This window comes from Oncorhynchus mykiss, chromosome 17, assembly GCF_057628025.1.
Source record: "Oncorhynchus mykiss isolate SJ-2025 chromosome 17, ASM5762802v1, whole genome shotgun sequence".
Classification (NCBI taxonomy): Eukaryota; Metazoa; Chordata; class Actinopteri; order Salmoniformes; family Salmonidae; genus Oncorhynchus; species Oncorhynchus mykiss.
In genome coordinates, this window is record NC_143038.1 from 62,632,615 (window position 1) to 62,656,047 (window position 23,433).

Below are 23,433 nucleotides of genomic sequence, written 5' to 3' on the forward strand. Positions count from 1 at the left end.
CAGGACCCAGTTGCACAGGGTGGGGTTGAGACACAGGGCCTCCAGCTTGATGATGAGCTTGGAGTGTACTATGGTGTTGAATTCTGAGTTGAATTCTGAGCTGTAGTCAATGAACAGCACTCTTACATACAGTGGGGCAAAAAAAGTATTTAGTCAGCCACCAATTGTGCAAGTTCTCCCACTTAAAAAGATGAGAGAGGCCTGTAATTTTCATCATAGGTACACTTCAACTACGACAGACAAAATGAGGAAAAAAATCCAGAAAATCACATTGTAGGAGACTGCTGTGCACTGGCAGCCTCCGAATCCCCCCCCCCCCCCCCCCTCCTCCCAGAACCATGGCAGTTATGGCCACCAGGTGAAGCCTGTACCCAATGCCTATGCGGCTGGGTTGGATGCGCGCTGTGTTAAGAAGCAGTACGGCTGGTTGGGTTGTGTATCGGAGGACGCATGACATTCAGCCTTCGTCTCTCCCGAGCCCGTACGGGAGTTGTAGCAATGAGACAAGATAGTAGCTACTACAACAATTGGATACCACGAAATTGGGGAGAAAAATGGGTAAAATTAAAAAAAAAAAAAAAAAAGATGTATTGTTTTGAATGAGTCACAATGTGTTTACTAGAAACCTGTATGCTCAGATCATTCGACAGTACAACATCGATGTTGATGACCTGGAATGATAATGTTATTTGATGTGTTTTAGTTACTCCATGTGATAGTAGTGATAGTGATAGTAGTCAGCCATTACAAGAATCACAGCAGTGAGCAGCATTGGATGAAATACACTCTAAACATATAGCATTACCTTGCTTATATCTAGATTCTAGATGCTTGTACAAAATGTACCACCGTGATCTGTGCTGTCAGGTACACACGCAGGATCATTACAGGAGCCCAAACAAGTTTATTAGTATAATGTAATCACCTACTTTTTGACGTGTGTATTTTGATTTTTGCATCAAGATGTATGTATTGTAAACATAATGTATTACCAAGTGGTAAATAGTTCTGATTGAAACAGAATGGAACATATATTCATTATTAGACTGGTTTTATTGAAAGGTGTGCCGTAACTTTTACATCAACATCATTCTATGACAATGCTTTTTGTTGAGTTCTATAATAACCAAAACATTTAACCAACGGTTTTATAGTTTCAAAAGGAATGCGCATAATGTGTGCTGCCAATTGTACAAAAACAGTTAGGTTTACTTAGTATCTACAATATGTAAATGAATAATCTACTTTGAAACAAATGTATTGCATCATACAATTAATAGCAGTAATCTGTTCTCAGTATTTGTTCCGAACAAAAGTACTGAAATGTAAACTCTTTGAAACTGATCATTTTTCATAATTTACAGATGACTTGACTTGGATCTTCATGTTTAATTTCTATTTTTGCACTCCCCTTAAATATGTATAAATCAGTACACATTACATGTTTTGTAACAGTAAATATACATGTTGATTTTCTCAGTAAAATGCTCTGCTATCATATAATTATTTTTAAACATAGTACTTCAGTAGTATTGTTAATTTCCTTCACTGTTTATGTATCACTCTGTTAATAAACATATCATATAACAGTCTGGAAGTCTTTCTGATACACTCTGTCTCACTGTGGTAGATAGTATTGAAAATAAGTGTACAAGCCATGACTCATGTCAAGACCTGCATGGAGACATTTGCTTTGTCAGGCTGTATATATTATCGTATACTATCGTGTCTCCTCATGCTTTTTCTTTGTCTGTTTCCTCACTTCTCTTCTCATTGGTGGTGGTGCCCCTGAAACGCTGACTCAGTTCTTCAGACAACACTGTGCAACATGATTTCTGTGGGGAGCAAATTGTATGGATGTTTAGAGAGATCTTGACCAGGAAATCTGCTAATCCATTCATATGAAATATTCACACAATGCTCCAGTGTTAAACCAGCAGTGACTAACTCACCCTCTGCTCACCAGCACCGTTCCGGGACTTGGCGGTGAGCTCCAGGACAGCCAGCAGCACCCCCAGTCCCAGGCCCAGGGCCAGCACCAGAAACATGCCCTTCAGGCTGTGGGGCTGCAGGGAGGAGGCCTTGGCTGGGTCTGCCATGCAGCTGCTGGCCCACCACTTACTGCGCAGGTAGGACAACTCCCCTGCCTCACTCAGCTGCAGGATGGCCACGCTCAGGTTCTTCAGCATGGGAGAACCTGAATGACACAAACAGTACCATTTGCATGTCAGCTGGCTTGTTGTCATAAAATCAGCCATAAGCCAATATGTGGATCGCATGAATATCTTGGTGCCTTGCTATTTTGATTTACAGGAACAGTTTTTAAAAGTTTTAGTCAATATGTGTTGCATGAGATCTCACTATCGGCCTAGACTACATGGCTCACCCAGGGTGCCTGCAATGCTGTACCCTCTCATGCCGATGACCTCATGGACACGGATCAGCTCACAGTGACGTGCCACCGCCAAGTCCAGTGACACAGACTCTCCAATGAAGGCAAAGTTGCCCTCCTTTGCCCGGCGAACACCCTCATCCATTGACGACACAAAACTCTTGGTTCTTTCCATGTGCTCATAGATCTTGCGGTAGGTTGGGTTATTAGAGTTCTACACCAAGGAAAAGAAAAACCACGGACAGAGAGGAAGAGAAAGTCAGTATGCTGCTGAGAGAACTGACAGAACTGAGACCCTGACACGTGAGCCTAATCCTTTGATGGGAAAAAGAGGGATATAGGAGGGCCAGGTGTGGCGGGGTACACTGGCCTCACCTTGAAGTAGGCAAGTGTAGAGGAGCCAGACAGGGTCCCATACTCAATCCCTTGCTGGTTGGCCAGGTCCTCAAACCCTTTCACCATCAGTGAATTGGAGTCTGAGCCCTGAGAGGTGCTGAGGTTGGAGAAATAGCAGGCCAAGAGGACCAGACCAAACAACCACCAGGTGCAGCAGATAATGCGTCCTGATAATGCTTTGGGGTGTGGACCGGTACCTGAGAATAAGATAAAGGAATACTAAATCAGAAGACCAAACCACCAAGCTCCTCCTAAGCTCTTATGTTGTACTGCTGTGGGTAAGCTATTGGTTGAAATGCCTGGTTACATCCCTGTTAGTTACCCTGTAAAGTGAGGGCTCCAGCGGTGTACCACAGACTGTGGCTGAGAGTGAAGCTGTTTTTCTCAGTCTGGGGTTGACTCCACTCACATGGGCTGAGTCTGTGTTGAAAGAGTTTTGTGTAACCGTCTTTAAATGCTACTTGTAAAAGGCTCCTGTCAGGCACACGATAAATGTATTTTCTGACGAAAGTTCATCACAATAACCACTCACCTGGCTACTACACAGAAGCAGACAGCAGTCCCCAGGTACGCAGCGAGGATCCCCACCCAGGTATCTACTGAGAAGGGGGTAAGGAAGTCAAAGAAGCCAGCCTCTTCTGAGATGTCTTTCCTCAGGAGAATACTGATGCCTGTCTGCATGAAGGGTTTGGTCATCCCCACAGCCTTCTCCCGGGCAGCAGTAAGGGTAAGAGGAGCAATCGCCAGGTCTGCCTCCTACAGGGACAAGAATATATATTAATATTTTATGGACTAGCACATTATACATTTGTTTTTTATCTGCATTAATAACATCACACATGGTTATAGTCACATCTGTACAGTATCTATCATAAGCAGATGTGTGAGTAAATTGTTTTTGTATTATAATCACCTATGTATGAAAATGCTAGCTTTACTCACCCCTCTCACCACCTCACCGATCATCCCGTTCCAGGCCCCACTCTCATCCTGCCTGCCATAGGACCCATCTTTCACCAGGTGCACGTTGTATTTGAAGCTCAGTTTCTTGGCCAGTTCAGACAGCAGGTCCATGCAGTACCCTTCCAGCTGAGAGCCTTTGGACATGGTGTATGGATCTTGCTGAAAGATGGGACACAAAGGAACCATTCTGATGTAATCATATTTATACAGCAGCAAATGTCTTGAATTTGAAAATAAAATGCTTTCAGGCAATAAAGTATAGTGTCAGAAACACGTATCTTACTACCTTTATTGTAGTGATTGTCAAGTCTGGTCGCACTGATAAGGGAAAAAAGATAGTAAAATATAGAGGTTATCTTGAGTCAGAGCACCCACATCCAAATGAAGTTGTATTTGAACATGTCCAATTACATCCTTAGTTAAATCAATTAGGATTCGCAGCATCTCAAACAGTGGAACATTTTTAGTGCTTTCTAAGAGCATCAATGCATCAATACATAATTTCAATTTAATAAAGGAATATACACATGAGGACAACAATGTACATGCTGACACATTGAAGAGACAGAGGAGAGGGAACCGGCAGCAGGCTTGAGCAGAACTTCTCCATCGGCATTGAGATATTGCCAAAGCGTCTTTCCAGTCCCACTGAGTTTTTCTTTCAGTCTGTGTGCAATGGGAGCACCTTCCAAATTTAGCAGGCAGAATCAAAGAGCTCTTTGTGTTGTGGCCTTCTTTAGGCCTTATACCCTAAGTCAGTGACCCCTTTGCAGATAGTGAGGGTGAATGTGGGGGTGCATTGATGCCTTCTTACTCATCACCACTGGTTTCCGGCATCCCAGAGATCTGGTCAATCTATTTTCCCTCTTGAAAATGTTGAAAACCCCCAAGATCTATTTACAGCCAAAAACCAGTTAGTGAGTTAATTCAAGCCATCACAAAGCCGTGGCACTATGGGGTGGGAGGGCAGTCTAAGAGTATCAAAAGCCTTGATTCAGGCTAAGGCCTCAGGGCTCCATCAATACCATAGGGCGATCCTGACACACACATCAGCTCCTCCTATTCAAAATATGACACACATACAAGCTCTCAATGGCCCTGTCACTATTTGGCTACACTTAAACACAAGGATTTTTGTGATCATGTCAGCTGGCTCTCTTCTTTTTCTATCAGAGTGGGGTATGATGTGTGTGTGCCAGACAGGATGCGGCCCCTCACTTTGATGCCATGCCCAGCTGACAGTCACCCCATTTATGACTCGTCAAGGCCTGAGAAACTATACCACGTCAAGCAGAGAGGACATGAGGAGTCTGGCACCAAAATGAGCATATCCACTGTCACACTGCCACCAGACAGGGATACAAGTGCAACGACTGGTCCAACGGCTAAAGAAAAACATCTAAAGTACAGATACAGTATGTAATTTTCACATGAATTTAGCCTGAGTCCCAGTTTGTTTGTGTCATCATGCTAACAATAGGTGGACTTAGCTATGTTTCATAGGTTTCAAATTAAATGGACCCCAGCTGCCCAAGGTGCCCACACTGACTGATTTTGGACTATTTTAGTTATATATTTTTCACACAAATGTCAGTGAGCCACTCACTCAACATCTTTATAGGCCCTATACATTTCATTTTTAATTGTGGGATAATAATAATCTAGCAGTACATTTATGGGGGAAATGTCTCCTTTGGGTGTTAGGGGGCCCATCAACAGAATTTTGAAATGGGCCCCCAAATCGCTGTCTGCCCCTGATGCCAACTCCTTGTCACTCATTGTCATACCAAACAAATCTGCAATGTTCTGCTCCAGCTCTTTAGAGGTTATTAACAATAGAATGTTTTTCCTGTAACGCCAGACAATAACAGCATTGGGAAGAGCACAAACACATCTGGGACAAGGTTACGGTGAATCCCATGCATGTCAAGATTCCTGTTTTACACAATTTTGTTTGCTTAAGTGAAAGACAAACAGGCAAACCACTCACTGGGTTTCTAAGCACAGTAGGATGTATGTTAAACGTTGCATTACCTGCAGCACAGCTCCCTAGGGACAGTAGAAGCACCACGGTGCACACTACAACACCCTCAAGCACCCTCATGGTTTCACCTTTGATCCTAATGATGTAAAACAATCAATGTGATTGATATTACAAACTATTAAATTCAGAGAATAAAAAAACTCAGGGAATAAATTAAGGAATACAATTAAACAGCTGACAAAAAATGCCCTAGGTATGAAGCATGGCATATTAAATCTATGACAATAAACAAATGAAAAATATCTCCATACCTGACAGGATTGTTAGCTGTAAATTCAGTCTGCTGTGTTGAACCTTCCAACTATAAACTGATCCTGATGAACTAGGGCAAATGATGATCAGAAATATTCATCCCAACACAACATAGTTGCTAAAACAGCCAATGGACTTTTTTTGTGGGTGGAGAATGAGATTTTAAAGGGGGGTGGGGGACAGACAAAGAGTTTGTCCCCTGTGAATGTGTCACTTAATAATATGTTTGGAAGATTCAAACACAGAATCACCCATATCCAAGCCTGTATCACACTGTTATAATTGAGAAAAAATCTTATAATCTGCCAAATTAATTGTGAAGGGTTTGAAGTCAGTCACCTGTCACCTGTTTACAGAGCAAGGCTCCTGAACAAATAATAAAGAAAAAAAAAAAAAAAACATTGACAAAGAAAGGGGAGCTGGTTAGTTTGGTGGGGTTTTTTTTACCTTTATTTAACTAGGCAAGCCAGTTACAGTGGGTTAACTGCCTGTTCAGGGGCAGAACGACAGATTTGTACATTGTCAGCTCAGGGGTTTGAACTTGCAACCTTCCAGTTACTAGTCCAACGCTCTAACCACTAGGATACCCTGCCGCCCCAGACCCGGCTATTCCTCTTACATGTCTAACTCTTGGCTGCATATATGTGGCCCCTTCATTAATCAAAATCTATTTTTTTTGTATATGCAATAAATTGTGACAAGTTAAGTAACCATGCAGAAAAAGGCTATGCATACAGGCACAGCCTACATTATGCACCTGGTTCACCTATTTTTTTAACCGTAACCAACGTATCAAAAGGAATACAACTTCTAAGCAACACTGTACTGGACGTAACAGGTGTGAAATACTGTTGTGCGTCGATAATGAAGTTAAGGCGCGCAAGAAATGTCGATGAGTTTTTCTCAACGATTTGCGCTAATATGTGCTCCCGTTGCAACTCGATGCAATGGAGTTTCTGTGTTGGCCAATCATAATCGAATGCGCCCTGTGTACGCGGCAAAAATAGGACGCACAATTGGCTGTGCTAGTTTTTTTTCCCCCAAAGGGGCGTATTTTTCAAGCCATCTTGACTGAATATCTAGCTAGCTACATCAACCTGACATATCTTACATAATTTTATGTAACAATTAGTGTATATATTTCCAGTTGAAAACGTCTAAATCACAGATATGTAACCAGGTCGAGTTTGAGCATTTGTCTGAAGTCACCATGGAGGACTGAAGTGCTGAAGATGACGCTGTCGCCCCTGAAATTACCGGCTAGCAATGCCCTAGCTTGTTATTAGATCCTTTTCGGTCGTATTTCAACATTAGCTATCTAATATTACCTTTCTCTGGCTTGCGCATACCATAGGATCACGTTAAACAAGGTAAACACTTCCGACATTTTGGCTGACTTGTTTGTTTTTGCTTCATAAGATGTGGCGTTCGTCATGTCGAGCTAGTTATGTACAAGCTAGTTTGCGCTAACCTAGTTATACTGAAGGGTCTGTAGCCTGCGTACACATACGAGGACTCATATATTACGGCAATCTAGCCGACATGGCAATTGTACAGTTGTGCACAGTGTTAACCTGGCTATAGTGCCCCGGTTGTGCTGTTGCCATTGTTTTTATCGGTTGCGTATCAGTTCACAATAATAGTGTTGACTGCAAATGTTGTTGAACGGATAAAATGGCTGACAGTCGGGATACTCGGTTTGGTATTTAGCGCCCCGCAACCCAACTATATCTTATGTTCAGCTGTAAGCAGAAAATAATACGAGCAGTTGATTGGCAAGAAAAATACGTGTGCAATGGTCTCGAGACGTGATTGGATGTCGAGATGTACTCTCGAGTGTCATGTTCGCAGGTTCTAAACTCTTGTGTAATACCAAATTACTTTTAGATTAATTAATAGCATATCAGAAAAACACTAATTTGTTTTAGATTGCAGATGACTAGTAAAATCAGTAGGCCAAATATTTTTTGCTGTGTGGCTATTTTGTCCAGAAATAGAATGTAATGTTCATGTGAGTCTCTCTTGCAGACTGGCACCAATGATGTGTATTTATACACTCAGTGGCCAGTTTATTAGGTACAACCACCACATTCACGAAAATGGTTCGGTCCTACAGACGGTGAGTCACGTGTTCGTGACATGCTATATAAAGCATGCAGACGGGCATCAGGGTATTCAGTTACTGTTAATTAAACTTTAGAACAGCCTAAATGAGTGACCTCCAAATCAAATCGTGTAGACCTACTGGTGTACTTAAAAGCCCTTAACCAAAAATTCTGTTTTTAAGAAATATTTACTAAATAAACAAGTATTAAAAAGTAACTGAATAAAATAACAATAACGAGGCTGGTTACAGGGGTTACCGGTACCGAGTCATATGTGCCGGTACAGGAAAGTCAATGTAATTGAGGTAATATGTGCAGTACCAGTCAAAAGTTTGGACGCTTACTCATTCAAGGGTTTTTCTTTATTTTTACTATTATTTTTACACATGGAATCATGTTGTAACCAAAAAAGTGTTTGAGATTCTTCAAAGTAGCCGCCTTTGCCTTGATGACAGCTTTACACACTCTTGGCATACTCTCAACCAGCTTCATGAGTTAGTCATCTGAAATGCATTTCAATTAACAGGTGTGCCTTGTTAAGTTAATTTGTGGAATTTCTTTCCTCAATGTGTTTGAGCCAATCAGTTGTGTTGTGACAAGGTAGGGATGTGAATTGATTGCACCCCATCTATCGTCAAGAGTTCATACTACTAGGTGACCTAAATTGGGATATGCCCCGGCCGTCCTACAATCTAAGCTAGATGCCCTCAATCTCACACAAATTATCAAGGAACCTAACCTAACCTCTTCAAAGGGGGAGACACTCTAGACCCATGCTGTTACAGACCTATATCTATCCTACCCTGCCTTTCTAAAGTATTTTGAAAGCCACGTGAACAAACAGACACCAACTATTTTGAATCCCTCTGTACCTTCTCTGCTATGCAATCTGGTTTCAGAGCTGGTCACAGGTGCACCTCAGCCATGCTCAAGGTCCAAAACGATATCATAACCGCCATCGATAAAAAGACAGTACTTTGCAGCCGTCTTCATCGACCTGGCCAAGGCTTTTGACTCTGTCAATCACCGTATTCTTATCGGCAGACTCAACAGCCTTAGTTTCTCTAATGACTGCCTAGCCTCCAAACGAGCTTCAACGCCATACAACACTCCTTCTGTGGCCTCCAACTGCTCTTAAATGCTAGTCAAATGAAATGCATGCTCTTCAACCGATCGCTGCCCGCACCCGCCTGACTAGCATCACTACTCTGGACCGTTCTAACTTAGAATATGTGGACAACTATAAATACCTAGGTGTCTCGCTAGACTGTAAACTCTCCTTCCAGACTCACATTAAGCATCTCCAATCCAAAGTTAAATCTAGAATCGGCTTCCTATTCTGCAACAAAGCCTCCTTCACTCATGCTGCCAAACATTCCCTCGTAAAACTGACTATCCTACCTATCCTTGACTTCAGCGATGTCATTTACAAAATAGCCTCCAACACTCTACTCAGCAAATTGGATGCAGTCTATCACAGTGCCATCTGTTTTGTCACCAAAGCCCCATATACTACCCACTGATGCGACCTATATGCTCTCGTTGGCTGGTCCTCGCTACACATTCATCACCAAACCCACTGCCTACAGGTCATCCATAAGTCTTTGCTAGGTAAAGCTCCGCCTTATCTCAGCTTACTTGTCACCATAGCAACACCCACCCATAGTACATAGCATACCTGTGGATGTATTTCAAGGCCTACCTTCAAACTCAGTGCCTCTTTGCTTCACACCATGGGAAAATCGAAATAAATCAGCCAAGACCTCAGGAAAAAAATGTAGACCTCCACAAGTCTGGTTCATCCTTGGTAGCAATTTCCAAATGCTTGAAGGTACCACGTTCATCTGTACAAACAATAGTACGCACGTATAAACACCATGGGACCACGCAGCCGTCATACCGCTCAGGAAGGAGACGCGTTCTGTCTCCTAGAGATGAACGTACTTTGGTGCGAAAAGTGCAAGTCAATCCCAGAACAACAGCAAAGGACCTTGTGAAGATGCTTGAGGAAACCGGTACAAAAGTATCTATATCCACAGGGAAATGAATCCTATATTGACATAACCTGAATGGCCGCTCAGCAAGGAAGAAGCCACTGCTCCAAAACCGCCATAAAAAAGCCAGACTACGGTTTGCAACTGCACATGGGGACAAAGATCGTACTTTTTGGAGAAATGTCCTCTGGTCTGATGAAACAAAAATAGAACTGTTTGGCCATAATGACCATTTATGTTTGGAGGTAAAAGGGGGAGGCTTGCAAGCCAAAGATCACCATCCCAACCGTGAAACACGGGGGTGGCAGCATCATGTTGTGGGGGTGCTTTGTTGCAGGAGGGACTGGTGCACTTCACAAAATAGATGGCTTCATGAGACAGGAAAATTATGTGGATTTATTGAAGCAACATCTCAAGACATCAGTCAGGAAGTTTAAGCTTGGTCGCAAATGGTTCTTCCAAATGGACATTGACCCCAAGCATACTTCCAAAGTTGTTGCAAAATGGCTTAAGGACAACAAAGTCAAGGTATTGGAGTGGCCCTCACAAAGCCATGACCTCAATCCTATAGAGAATTTGTGGGCAGAACTGAAAAAGCTTGTGCGAGTAAGGGGGCCTACAAACCTGACTGAGGTATGCTAACTGAGTTACGCCAGGAGGAATGGGCCAAAATTCACCCAACTTATTTTGGGAAGCTTGTGGATGGCTACCTGAAACATTTGACCCAAGTTAAACAATTTAAAGGCAATGCTACCAAATGCTAATGGAGTGTATGTAAACTTCTGACCCACTGGGAATGTAATGAAATAAATAAAAGCTGAAAAAAATAATTCTCTCTACTATTATTCTGACATTTCACATTCTTAAAATGAGGTGGTGATCCAAACTGACCTAAGACAGGGACTTTTTCCTTGGATTAAATGCCAGAAATTGTGAAAAACTGAGTTGAAATGTATTTGGCTAAGTTGTATGTGAACTTCCAACTTCAACTGTATATCACTCCAGTGTAAATTGCTAAATTGTAATTACTTCACCAGTATTGGCCTATTGATTGCCTTACCTCCTTACTTCATTTGCACACACTGTATACAGATTGTTCTATTGTGTTATTGACTACATTTGTTTATCCCATGTGTAACTCTGTTGTTTTTGTTGCACTGCTTTGCTTTATCTTGGCCAGGTCGCAGTTGTAAATGAGAACTTGTTCTCAACTTGCCTACCTGTTTAAATAAAGTATATATATATATATATATTGTTGTTGTTTAAATACAGAAGATTTGGTACAAGACCAAGTCCATATTATGGCAAGAACAAACAGCTCAAATAAGAAAATAGAAATGACAGTCCGTCATTACTTTAAGACACCAATAAAAGACTTGCTTGGGCCAAGAAACACGCTCAATGGACACTAGACCAGTCCAAATTTGAGATTTTTGGTTCAACTCTGTCTTTGAGACGCAGAGTAAGTGAATGGATTATATCCGTGTGGTTCCCACCGTGAAGCATGGAGGAAGAGGTGTGGTGGTACTTTGCTGTTGACACTGTCAGTGATTTTTATTTAGAATTCAAGGCACACTTAAGCAGCATGGCTACCACAGCATTCTGCAGCGATATGCCATCCCATCTGGTTTGCGCTTAGTGGGACTATCATTTGTTTTTCAACAGAACAATGACCCCACATGCTCCAGGCTGTGTAAGGGCTATTTGACCAAGAAGGAGAGTGATGGAGTGCTCCATCAGATAACCTGGCCTCCACAATCAACCGACCTCAACCCAATTGAGATGGTTTGGGGTGAGTTTGACTGCAGAATGAAGGAAATGCAGCCAGCAAGTGCTCAGCATATGTGGGAACTCGGTCAAGACTGTTGGAAAATAATTCCAGGTGATTCTCTCAACCATACTCACAGCTGGTTGAGAGAATGCCAAGAGTGTGTAATGCTGTCATCAAGGCAAAGGGTGGCTACTTTGAAGTATCTAAAATATATTTCGATTTGTTTAACATTTTTGCTTACTACATGATTCCATATGTGTTATTTCATAGTTTTGATTTCTTCACTATTATTCTACAATGTAAAAAATAAAGAAAAACCCTTGAATGAGGAGGTGTGTCTAAAGTTTTGACTTTTACTGTACATGTAGGTAGGGGTAAAGTGACTATGCATAGATGATAAACAGCAAGTGGCAACAGTGTAACATTTAAAAAAAAAAAATATGCAAATAGTCAATGCAAATTGTCTGGGGAGCCATTTATTTCATTGTTGAGCAGTCTTGTCTTATGACTTGGGGTTAGAAGCTGTTAATGAGCCTTTTGGACCTACTGTAGACTTGGTGCTCCGATTCCACTTTCCATGTGGTAGTCTGACTTGGGTGGCTGGAGTCTTTGACAATTTTTAGGGCCATCCTCTGACACTGCCTGGTATAAAGGTCCTGGATGGCAGGACACTTGGCCCCAGTGATGGGCCATATACACTACCCTCTGTAGCTTACGGTCAGATGCTGAGCAGTTGCCATACAAGGCGGCGATGCACTCGGTGGTGCAGCTGTAGAACTTTTTGAGGATCAGAGGACCCATGCCATATATTTTCAAACTCTTGCGGGAGAAAAGGCGTTGTTGTGCCCTCTTCACGACTGTCTTTGTGTGTTTGGACCATGGTAGTTTGTTAGTGGACACAAAGGATCCATTCCACTATAGCCCAGTCGATGTGAATGGGAGCGTGCTTAGCCCTCCTTTTCCTGTAGTCTATGATCAGCTCCTTTATCTTGCTCAGAGGTTGTTGTCTCTCACCTCCTCCCTATAAGCTGTCTCGTCGTTGTCGGTGATCATCGGCAAACTTAATGATGGTGTTGGAGTCGTGCTTGACCACCCAGTCGTGCGTGAACGGGATACAGGAGGGGACCTTGCACTCACCCTTGGGGTTGGCCTGTCAGGAAGACCAGGATCCAGTTGCAGAGGGAGCTGTTTAGTCCCAGGGTCCTTAGCTTAGTGGTGAGCTTTAAATGTGCTATGGTGTTGAATGCTGAGCAGGAATTAATGAACAGCATTCTCACATAGGTGTTCCTTTTGTCCAGGTGGGAAAGGGCAGTGTTTGAGCTGTATGCAAATTGGAGTGGGTCTAGGGTGTCCGGGATCATGGTGTTGATGTGAGCAGCAGTGTGCAGCGTTTTCCATTCTGTTTTCCATGAGTTTGCCTACAACTCCAGCACCTGCGGAAAGTAGCTGGATGTGTGTATGTTCTTCAGTTTTAGCCATGACCAGCCTTTCAAAGCACTTCACGGCTCACATCAATACCACCATCCCGGAAACCCTAGACCCACTCCTAAGCGACTTTGAGCGTCGGTGCCAGGCTTGCCGGTTCCAGTATCTCAGAAATGGCCGGCCTCCTGGGCTTTTTACGCACGACAGTGTCTAGGGTTTACCGATAATGGTGTGAAAAAACCATCAATCTACACACAATACCCAATAATGACAAAGCAAAAACAGTTTTTTATTTTTAATACATTTGCCAAATTTCTAAAAACCTGTCACATTTACATAAGTATTCAGACCCTTTACTCAGTACTTTGTTGAAGCACCTTTGGCAGTGATTACAGCCTCAAGTCTGCTTGGGTATGATGCTACAAGCTTGGCACACCTGTATTTGGGGAGTTTCACCCAATCCTCTAAAGCTCTGTGGGTGGATGGGGGAGTGTTTCTGCACAGCTATTTTCAGTTCCAGGCTCTGGCTGGGCCACTCAAGGACATTCCAAGACTTGTCCCGAAGCCACTCCTGCGTCGTCTTGGCTGTGTGCCTAGGGTCGTTGTCCTGTTGGAAGGTGAACCTTCACCCCAGTTTGAGGTCATAACCTGCTCCAGAGCGCTCTTCATCAAGGATCGCTCTGTGTTTTACTCCGTTCATCTTTCCCTTGATCTTGACTAGTCTCACAGTCCCTGAAAAAAGTCTGCAGACATAATGCTGCCACCACTATGCTTCACCGTAGGGATTTCCGTAGTGATTTCCTCAAGACATGGCACTTGGCATTCCGGTTTCATTAGACCAGAGTCTTGTTGAGAGTCCTTTAGGTGCCGTTTGGCAAACTCCAAGCGGGCTGTCTTGCTTTTTACTGAGGAGTGGTTTCTGCCTGGCCACTCTACCATAAAGGCTGGAGTGCTGCAGAGATGGTTGTCCTTCTGGAAGGTTATCCCATCTCCACAGAGGAGCTCTGTTAGTGACCATTGGGTTCTTGCTCTCCTCCCTGCCCAAGGCCCTTCTCCCCCAATTGCTCAGTTTGGCCAGGCGGTCAGCTCTAGGAACCTCCAAGAATGATGGAGGCCACTGTGTTCTTGGGGACCTTCAATGCTGCAGAAATGCTTTGGTACCCTTCCCCAGATCTGTGCCTCGACAATCCTGTTTTGAAGCTCTACAGACAATTCCTTCGACCTCATGGCTTGGTTTTTGCTCTGACATGCACTGTCAACTGTGGGACTTTTTATATACACAGGTGTGTGCCTTTCCAAATGTTCAATCAATTTAATTTACCACAGGTGGACTGAAGGATGATCAATGGAAACAGGATGTACCTGAGCTCAATTTCGACTCTCATAGAAAAGGGTCTGAATGCTTGTGTAAATAAGGTAGTACTGTTTTTTTAATAGATTTTCAAAAATGTCTAAACCGGTTTTTGTGTGTAGATTTGATGAGGACAACAATTAATTTAATACATTTTAGAATAAGGCTGTAACGTGGAAAAAGTCAAGGGGTCTGAATGCTTTCCAAATGCTCTAAAGATAGTTTGAAAATAAATATATCTCATTGGCTGGCACTGGAGAGTGGATTAGCTACAGTATGTTGATGAGTTGGTGTTTGACTGTTTCAAATTTACTCTGGTGGGTTTTTCTTATCTGTCAACTCCTAATGTGATATGTAATCAGCCTACATTTGAAATGTCATGAATGATATCTTCTAATTAGTTCCTCTATTGACTTATTGTGAAATTCTGAATTTAGCAGATTAGGTTTTTTCTTTCCTTCTTTTGCAGAACTCCGTCCTCCTCGCCCTCTCCAATCTAGAAAGCTAGTGCAAACCCCCATGAGGAGGCTGCGGAGGAGGGGATGCAGGCCAGGAGTAGTTGGCCTTGAGATGGGCAGGGGTAGAGGGAGGGGGAGGGGCAGGGACTCCAGTGTTCAGCTGCGGCCACCTTCCCCCTATAGACTGCAGCTATCTCCATCTAGAGAAACTTTGACCTATGCTCAGGCCCAGAAGATGGTGGAGGTGGACCTGGATGGAAGGCTTCACCGGATCAGCATCACCGACCCTCTGCCAGTCATCACAGAGGATGAGATGATGGCTCAGGACATTGTTGAGTGCAACAGTAACAAAGAGAACAGCGAACAAACCCAGAGCAGAGCCAGACCAGGGCGCAAACCTCCCAACCCAAAGGGCCGCAGGAGGGAAAGCAAAACCTCATCTCACCAGAGCCGACGTTCTGGCAGTCAGCAGTACACTCAAAGCCACACCAATTCCTCCCAACACCCTTCTCACCAAAGCCCTCTCCCCGAGCCAACCTTCCGCGTGCTTGACTGTCCGTGTCCTTTAGACACACCTCCCCTACCTGTGGCCTACTACCGTTTCGTAGAGAAGTCAGGGGAGGAGCAGGACTGTGAGGCAGAGTACGACATGGACGAGGAGGACCTGGCCTGGCTGGAGATGGTCAACCAGAAGAGGGTATCTGATGGCCACGCGTCCGTCTCCCCGGACACCTTTGAACTGCTGATCGACCGTCTGGAGAGGGAGTCCATCCTGGAGTCACGGAACCAGGCCCTGTCCCAGAGTGCCATAGACGAGGATGCCTTCTGCTGCGTCTGCCTGGACGACGAGTGTCTCAACAGCAACGTCATCCTGTTCTGTGACATCTGCAACCTGGCCGTCCACCAGGAGTGTTACGGTGTGCCCTACATTCCTGAGGGCCAGTGGCTGTGCCGCTGCTGTCTGCAGTCCCCCTCGCGCCCTGTGGACTGTGTGCTCTGCCCCAACCGGGGAGGTGCCTTCAAACAGACTAGTGATGGACGCTGGGCCCACGTTGTCTGTGCCATATGGATCCCAGAGGTGTGCTTTGCCAACATGGTATTCCTGGAGCCGGTGGAGGGGGTGAAGAACATCCCCTCAGCCCGCTGGAAGCTCACCTGCTACCTGTGCAAGCAGAAAGGCCGGGGCGCGTCCATCCAGTGCCACAAGGCCAACTGTTACCGGGCCTTCCATGTCAGCTGTGCCCAGAAGGCTGGCCTCTTCATGAAGATCGACCCGGTCCGGGAGACTGGGGTTAACGGAACCACCTTCTCTGTGAAGAAGACTGCCTTCTGTGAGAATCACTCCCCAGTCGGGTCACGGCGAGATGGGTCAGGTGATGAGGCGGTGGAGGGAAGGCTGGTGGGAGGCAGGGGGAATAGGGGTCAAAGGTCATACACTCAGAGCCCCCCGGCACCGCCCAGTAAAAAGACTCCCAAAGGCCAGAAGAAGAAGAAGAAGAAAGGAAAGAAGAGCCTAGCTGGTCAGACGACCCGTCGCTCTGCTGTGCCTGTGCTGCTGGTGCCTCAAATCCCCTCTCACAGGTCTGACCTCAGACACCCCTTCTGCTAACACACCACTTCCAGTAGCAGTAGTTTTCCTTATAAACTATATTTGCTTGTAGAAAGCACATGTTTGTGTATTTATTTAGCTTGTTTAATGTTAACAGTACAGCTGCCTTATACTAACTATTAATACACCACCTATACAGTGGAAGGATGCCAATGTATGATTAACAGTTATTGCTATGTCGTAAACAGGCTGAACAAGATTTGCATTGGGGTTGCTGTCCAGAGGAAGAACCAGTTCATTCAGAGGCTTCACAACTACTGGCTGCTGAAACGTCAGTCCCGAAACGGCATGCCTCTCATCCGGCGCCTGCACTCGCATCTGCAGGCTCACAAGACTGCTGAGCAGGTCAGGAAGATACAGGGAGAGAGAGACCTAAAGTCAATTATAGATCTCATGTTGATGGTAAAATAGAAATTGTGAAGCTGAATGTGTGTGTGCATGTGTTCAGAGGGAACCAGATGAGAAGCTTTGTGCGGCGAGGGAGGAGCTACGGTACTGGCAGAAGTTGCGGCAGGACCTGGAGAGAGCCCGGCTCCTGGTGGAACTCGTCCGCAAGAGAGAGAGACTAAAGAGAGAGCAGGTACTGTTTCAGTCAGAGGACAAAATGTCAACATATTATATAATCCTGAGTTACCATCTGCATATACCGTATGAAAATAATTAACTTTTACAATCACTGTATCGTTCTTATGTCTTTCCTTAAATGACTCTGCACCCTTTTTATATTCCCTCTTTCTCTCCCCCTCTCTCTTTCTCTCTCTCCCTCCAGATGAAACTTCAACAGGCTGCTCTGGAGCTGAAGTTGACCCCAGCGTTAATACTGCTGCGTTCCACCCTGGACCAGCTTCAGGAGAAGGACGCAGCACAGATTTTCTCTCAGCCTGTCAATCTAGCAGAGGTTAGTAAGGTTAGATAAATGGGTCACTTTTTGCATTGATTTAAAATTCAGCAAGTAGTACTGCAGTTGTCTCCTTCTTTTCTTGAATAGTCTGTTCATTTGTATGTTTTTAATTGAAGGTGCCAGACTATCTGGAGTTCATCTCCAAGCCCATGGATTTATCCAGCATGCGTGCCAAACTGGAGGCCCATGCCTACTGCTCCACAACCGACTTGGAGGGGGACTTTAACCTCATGGTGTCCAACTGCCTGAGGTACAACTCCAAGGAGACCGCGTTCCACCGAGCCGCCTTGCACCTACGGGAGGTGGGAGGAGCCGTCCTCCGCCACGCCCACAGACAGGCGCAGAGCATCGGGTTGGACCCCAGCACTGGCATGCACCTCCCAGACTCTCCTAACAAGCATGGCTTCTACCAATGCACCTGGGAGGACGGTGAGCAGAGCACACCAACTGGGTTGGCCTTGGAATGGCTTCCTGTGAAAAATATGCCTTTTCACAATCGTAAAACACATAAGAAATAATTATTTATAGAAATTCAATCGCGCTTTTCATTGCAGAAATGAATTTTTCTCATCCTTCATCTCATCTACCTGTTCTCTCTTTTACGGCCTTTGTGTTCTGTACAGTGGACTCTCTCCTGGATCCAGACAACAGGCTCCACCTGTCCACAGAGGAGCAGCTGAAGGCCCTGCTGGAGAAGCTGGACATGGTGGCATCCATGCGCTCCAGTGGAGGACGAACCAAACGCATCCGGCTGCTACGTAGAGAGATCAACACGGTCACGCACAAACAACAGCGCTCACAATCGCACAACGGGAAAGAAGAAGAAGAAGAGGAGGAAGAAAATGGAAAGAAGGACAATGTGGAGAACAGTCCTTTAACATCAGCCTCTACTCCGGGGAAAGGTAAAAGGGATGTACTTTGATTGTTCATGGGCTTGTTGCTGTCCAACTCTACTAGTCTTTCTGGTATGGATGTGTTAGTTTAATTAGCTAATGATTTTGCTGTTGTGCATTTCTGATTTTATTATTCTAACAAAGTGAATGCATGTTTCCTTCTTGCAGATGCCTCTCCACCAACACTAGAGTCTTCATGCCCAGCGTCGTCACCCCTGCCAGGCGATGCCCCACCTGAGCCACCCGTACTGGGCCTTGTGACCGCAGGGCGAAGGTCACCAGGGCGCTCTTACAAACGCCAGAGATCCTCGCCGAGTGGGGGAAAAAGGCAGAGTGATGATGATGCTGAAGTTGAGGAGACAGCGACACCGTGCAAACAGAAGGAGGATTCTGAAAAGTTCTCTCCTTCACAGACTCCCAGTCCCCCCACTAACGCATGTCCTTTGATTGGAGTTGGCCGGCGGACATCTGTTCTGTTCAAGAAAGCTAAAAATGGAGCGAGACTGGCAAAGATCAGAGCAGCTCAGTTACAGTATGTAGGGACCACTGAGGGTAAAACCAATGGATTGGACAGTTCCCCCACCATTATAAAACCTCCCAGTGAGACTGCCCCTCCCCCCACTCCCTCCTCACCGTCATCCCACCGCCTGAGGTCCAGAGGGCCCAGCTCTGACAGCGAGGGAGACAAGCCCCTCCCCCTTGTCAAAGTAGAAGGTAGATACAAAAAAATGTTATTTACATTTGCTCTGTCATTTCATTAAAGCTGTAGGCGATGAGTAATAAGTTATTACTTGTTATTAAGGAAACCATGTCTTTACCCTTTATTTGTGAGTTGCATAAGGGAAGAGAGGGGTAGATCATAATGATGACGTACAGAATTTGTATTCTACTAGGCTTTACAAATGGTCTAGGAAAGCACAAAGATGACTCCTCAGACATAGCATCCAATGACCAAAAACATAGGTGAGGATCCCACTAAACACATGATACTTCTGAAATGGAGATTGATTTCCAAGATGGATATGTTCAGAAATAACATACCTGTTTCCTTTGTTCTGTCTATGGATGAAGTGTCCCCCCGCCACCCAAACGCAGCCGTGGTAAACCAGCTCTGGCTAAAGTCCCAGAGAGCCAGAATGGAGGCTCAGGTGAGTGTGTTCAGGCACCACAGACCTTAGGGTCAGACAAAATAGCTCCAATTTCAACTTCCAGTAAATCGTGTATTGGCAAATATAGATTTATACATTATAGTAAATCCTGTAAAATTCTAAAAATCATTTACAGAAAATAATTTTTCCATCTCAACCATTTCCATTTTTCCAGTTCAACATCCCACATCTTTGTGTTTGTGCTCAGGGGGAAGTATGCATTTGCCCTTTGATAGTGACACAGAGCTCACACCACTTGACCTGGTCTGGGCTAAGTGTCGTGGATATCCATCATACCCAGCAATGGTGAGAACATGACTTCAGTCACTTATTCATTGCAATAAGAGGGTTGGCCTGATTTTCAATATTTTTGGGGGGTTGGCACAAGCAATGGTTGATAAGTTTAACCTTTTATTTAACTAGGCAAGTCCGTTAAGAACAAATTCTTATTTACAATGACAGCCTAAGAACAGTGGGTTAACTGCCTTGTTCAAGGGCAGAACGACAGATTTTTACCTTGTCAGCTCGGGGATTCAATCCAGCAACCTGTCGGTTACTGGCCCAACGCTTTAACCACTAGGCTACCAGCCGCCCCGATGTAGTTCAGCGAGTTGGTTTTGCATGACTCGTTTCCCGAGGTGGGTGTAGTTTTCATTTTATGAGCAATGGAATGGTCTAAAATGTGCAAACCCTGCCCAACCGTGGCATCGGCCAATGCAAAACCAACTCGCCCATTGTTGTACCACAGAGACTAACAGGGTACATAAACTGCCCATGTGTTTCCCCAGGTTGTTGACCCAGACATGCCTCAGGAAGGGCTTCTTCACAATGGCATCCCCATCCCCGTGCCTCCTGGGGACGTGTTAAAACTGGGGGAGCGGAGGCAGAAGGAGACCGGGGAGAGGCACTACCTTGTGCTGTTCTTCGACACCAAAAGGACCTGGTAAGAAATTCAAGACGAGTGTTCTGCCTAAAGTTTAGTCTCACATTAATTAGCTAAGGCAGTTTTTTGGGGTAGTTGATGTGTGTGTCTATTGATTGCTTCTATTCTATGTTTTTGTGTTCTTTTGAACCCTCTTTCTTACTTTTAGGCAATGGCTGCCACGGGACAAGTTGCTGCAAATGGGGATGGATGACACGGTGGACAAACTGCGCCTGATGGAGGGCAAGAAGCCCAGTGTCCGCAAGTCTGTACACACGGCATACGACCGTGCCATGATACACCTGAACCACGTTATCAACCACGTCAAGGGGAACCTCACTTTCAACCCCTCCAATTTTATATGAAGGATTTTAGTGTCAGTCTGCAAATCCACAGCAAACTGTCTGGCTAGGACTGCTCAAACCCTCACCAATAACACCAATCTTCAGTGAGAAAATAACATTTTCTTCATTCATTTACTAGAAGGTGGACATGGAATTTGAGTGGTTCAATATACAGTTTTCTTAAATAATGAACTTTCTTCTCAAATAATGTTCCTATTGGATTGTCACCATTGCTGTACACCATTTTGCAATGGGGAAACTTAAGTTAACAATTCGAATTTAGAAAAATAAAAGCAAATGGAATGGACAACATTATTGGCAGGAGCTATTACTTTGTTGCCCAGCCTTTGGCTAAGTTAACTGAAAAAGAATTAGCTTGCTGCACCGTTCTACTGGCAATTTGTCCTACGCTTCAGCTGCAGACTGCTTCAATTCTTCAATGCTTGAGTGGTGCCGCTCTCTCCATAGGTTTTTAAAGCGATTCAGTTCTGGACGTATCACTGGCCACTGCAGAACAGTTCACTGTTTTATTATTGAAACATTCCTGGCTGCTTTTTGATGTGTATTTGAGTTGCTCTGTTGGAAGACCCACAACCTTCAACAGAGACTCAGTTTTTGGACACTGGGTTGAACATCGTACTCAAACACCTGATAATCTCATGATTTGATGATGTCTTGTACACATTCGAGGACCCCAGAGGCAGCAATGTGACCCCAGGCTTTAAACATTTTTTTTTTTTAAAGTTCAATGGGGCTTTCTGGTCTCTTTCAGGAGTGGGGTCTTCCTATGTTTACCAATGACCAAATTATGCATTCAAATAAAATAACACCCTCCCTAGACTCAAACATGGGGAAGGTGTGGGGTTGCTTTGATGCCTCTGGTATGTAGGGCCTTGAATGTTTACAAGGTGTTTTGGAGTACAATGTTCAACTCGGTGTCCAAAAACTGGGTCTCTTTTGAAGGGTGCGGGTCTTCCAGCAGGACAACAACCCAAACACACATCAAAAAGCACCGAGAAATGTACTGGAGTCCAGAGCTGAATCCCATCAAAACCCTATGGAGAGATCGGCACCACTCAAACATTACAGAATTGGAACAGTCTGCAGCTGAACAGTGGGCCAAATTGCCAGTAGATGCAGCAAGATCCTTTGGTGTTATTTTGCAGTCAACTTGGCCAAAGGCTGTGCGACCAAGTATTAGCTTGTAGATGCCAATAATGTTGTTCATGGTATTTTGCTTTTATTTTCAGAAAAAAAAATTGTAAACTGAAGCCCCCCCCCCCCCCCAAAAAAAAAAATGGTTCTGCAATGTTGACAATCCAATAACATTTGGAGATCAACATTTTCTTTGGTAATTTCAACTTATTTTAGAAGACTGAGAATTCTTTAAGAAAATTGCAAGGGTGCCAATATATCTGGCTGCAACTACCTAAAATGAGTGATGATCTGATTGACTCTGACCTTTTTTTAGGGGGAATGTTATAATTTTGGAAATTGGGGGGAAATGTGAAAGGAGGAGTTCCTAAAAGACATGGATTTTAGGATATATATTTTTTAAGATAAAATCTGATTACTCATTGATTACTTTTTAGTACTTTACACAACCACTCTGTTGCAATGAGTCTAGTAATAATATACATTTTGTTTTAGCCAGAAGTCAATCAAGACAAAGAAAGTCATTGTATATATTTTATCCTCAAAGGGGATTTGCTTGATTCAAAGCATATTCAGATTTGTCATTGAAATGCCATGCTTCTTATACATTTTTACACATTGATGCTATTTCTGGGTTTATTTCTTTTTTTTTTATATGAAATGGTGGTGGTGTGCTTGTTGCAGCTATTTGATGGAACAGGACTTTTGAATGTCTCGTCATGACTTAGGAAATGGGTCACTGCAACCACTTCAATAAGGTCAATAACTTGGGATTCCAGTCAGTGGCAAGATGGGATTTGCAAACCCTCCAATGACTTGAAAAGCACAATGTTAGTTTGAAATGGTTTGTAGATTGAGCTCTGAAGCCATAGGTATGAAGAAAAAAAAAAAGAAAAAAACTTGGTTATGTGCATATGCATATTTGTATATATGTAAATGTCTGTGTTTATAATACACAAAGTAATTTAAGGAATGCAAAAAAAAAATCTAAATATTAGATTTTAATTTATATTGTGACAATTGAGTCTGTTATTTAAAAAAATAAATATTGAAAAAGATGTAGGAAGCTTTGTAGCTCTTTGTATCAATGTTTCCTAGTGGTCAGTTGGCACAAAACCCTGTAGTTGTCTAGGCATAAGTGCACTAGCCTACTAGCCTGTTTATTAGGTGGCTCAAAGGAGTTCTGGATCTTGCAATTTGAATTATACCGCAAGATCTAAAATCTGTCAAACAATATTTTCTCAAATAAATATTGTTTAAAACGGTTGTTTGTTTTCAGTCTTAATCTAACATGCAGTTATAAAATGAAA

At 43.9% G+C, this 23,433-nt stretch overlaps 2 protein-coding genes across 4 annotated transcripts; one reads left to right on the forward strand and one right to left on the reverse strand.

Annotated features, from left to right (window-relative positions):
- Positions 1-1,034: 1,034 nt before the first annotated feature.
- LOC110494643 (glutamate receptor U1) lies at positions 1,035-7,101 on the reverse strand. The gene is made up of 10 exons (XM_021569887.3): positions 6,047-7,101; positions 5,786-5,871; positions 4,038-4,069; positions 3,731-3,910; positions 3,321-3,544; positions 3,111-3,208; positions 2,768-2,985; positions 2,387-2,606; positions 1,953-2,197; positions 1,035-1,835 (listed from the first exon to the last, which is right to left on the reverse strand). The coding sequence occupies exons 2-10, from the start codon at positions 5,853-5,855 to the stop codon at positions 1,734-1,736; spliced, it is 1,389 nt and encodes a 462-aa protein (XP_021425562.2). The 5' UTR covers positions 5,856-5,871; positions 6,047-7,101; the 3' UTR covers positions 1,035-1,733.
- Positions 7,066-23,390, forward strand: LOC110494644 (bromodomain and PHD finger-containing protein 3). Of its 3 annotated transcripts, none has more exons than XM_021569888.3 (13): positions 7,066-7,417; positions 15,163-16,732; positions 16,949-17,105; positions 17,209-17,340; positions 17,530-17,658; positions 17,778-18,090; positions 18,285-18,563; positions 18,723-19,268; positions 19,448-19,517; positions 19,626-19,702; positions 19,878-20,008; positions 20,491-20,645; positions 20,794-23,390. In XM_021569888.3, the coding sequence occupies exons 2-13, from the start codon at positions 15,213-15,215 to the stop codon at positions 20,987-20,989; spliced, it is 3,705 nt and encodes a 1,234-aa protein (XP_021425563.3). In that variant the 5' UTR covers positions 7,066-7,417; positions 15,163-15,212; the 3' UTR covers positions 20,990-23,390. The 3 variants fall into 3 exon arrangements, with proteins under 3 accessions (XP_021425563.3, XP_021425564.3, XP_090062383.1); XM_021569889.3 differs by having other exon boundaries at positions 19,911-20,008; XM_090206257.1 differs by lacking the exon at positions 7,066-7,417 and adding an exon at positions 12,946-13,132.
- The last annotated feature ends 43 nt before the right edge of the window (positions 23,391-23,433 follow it).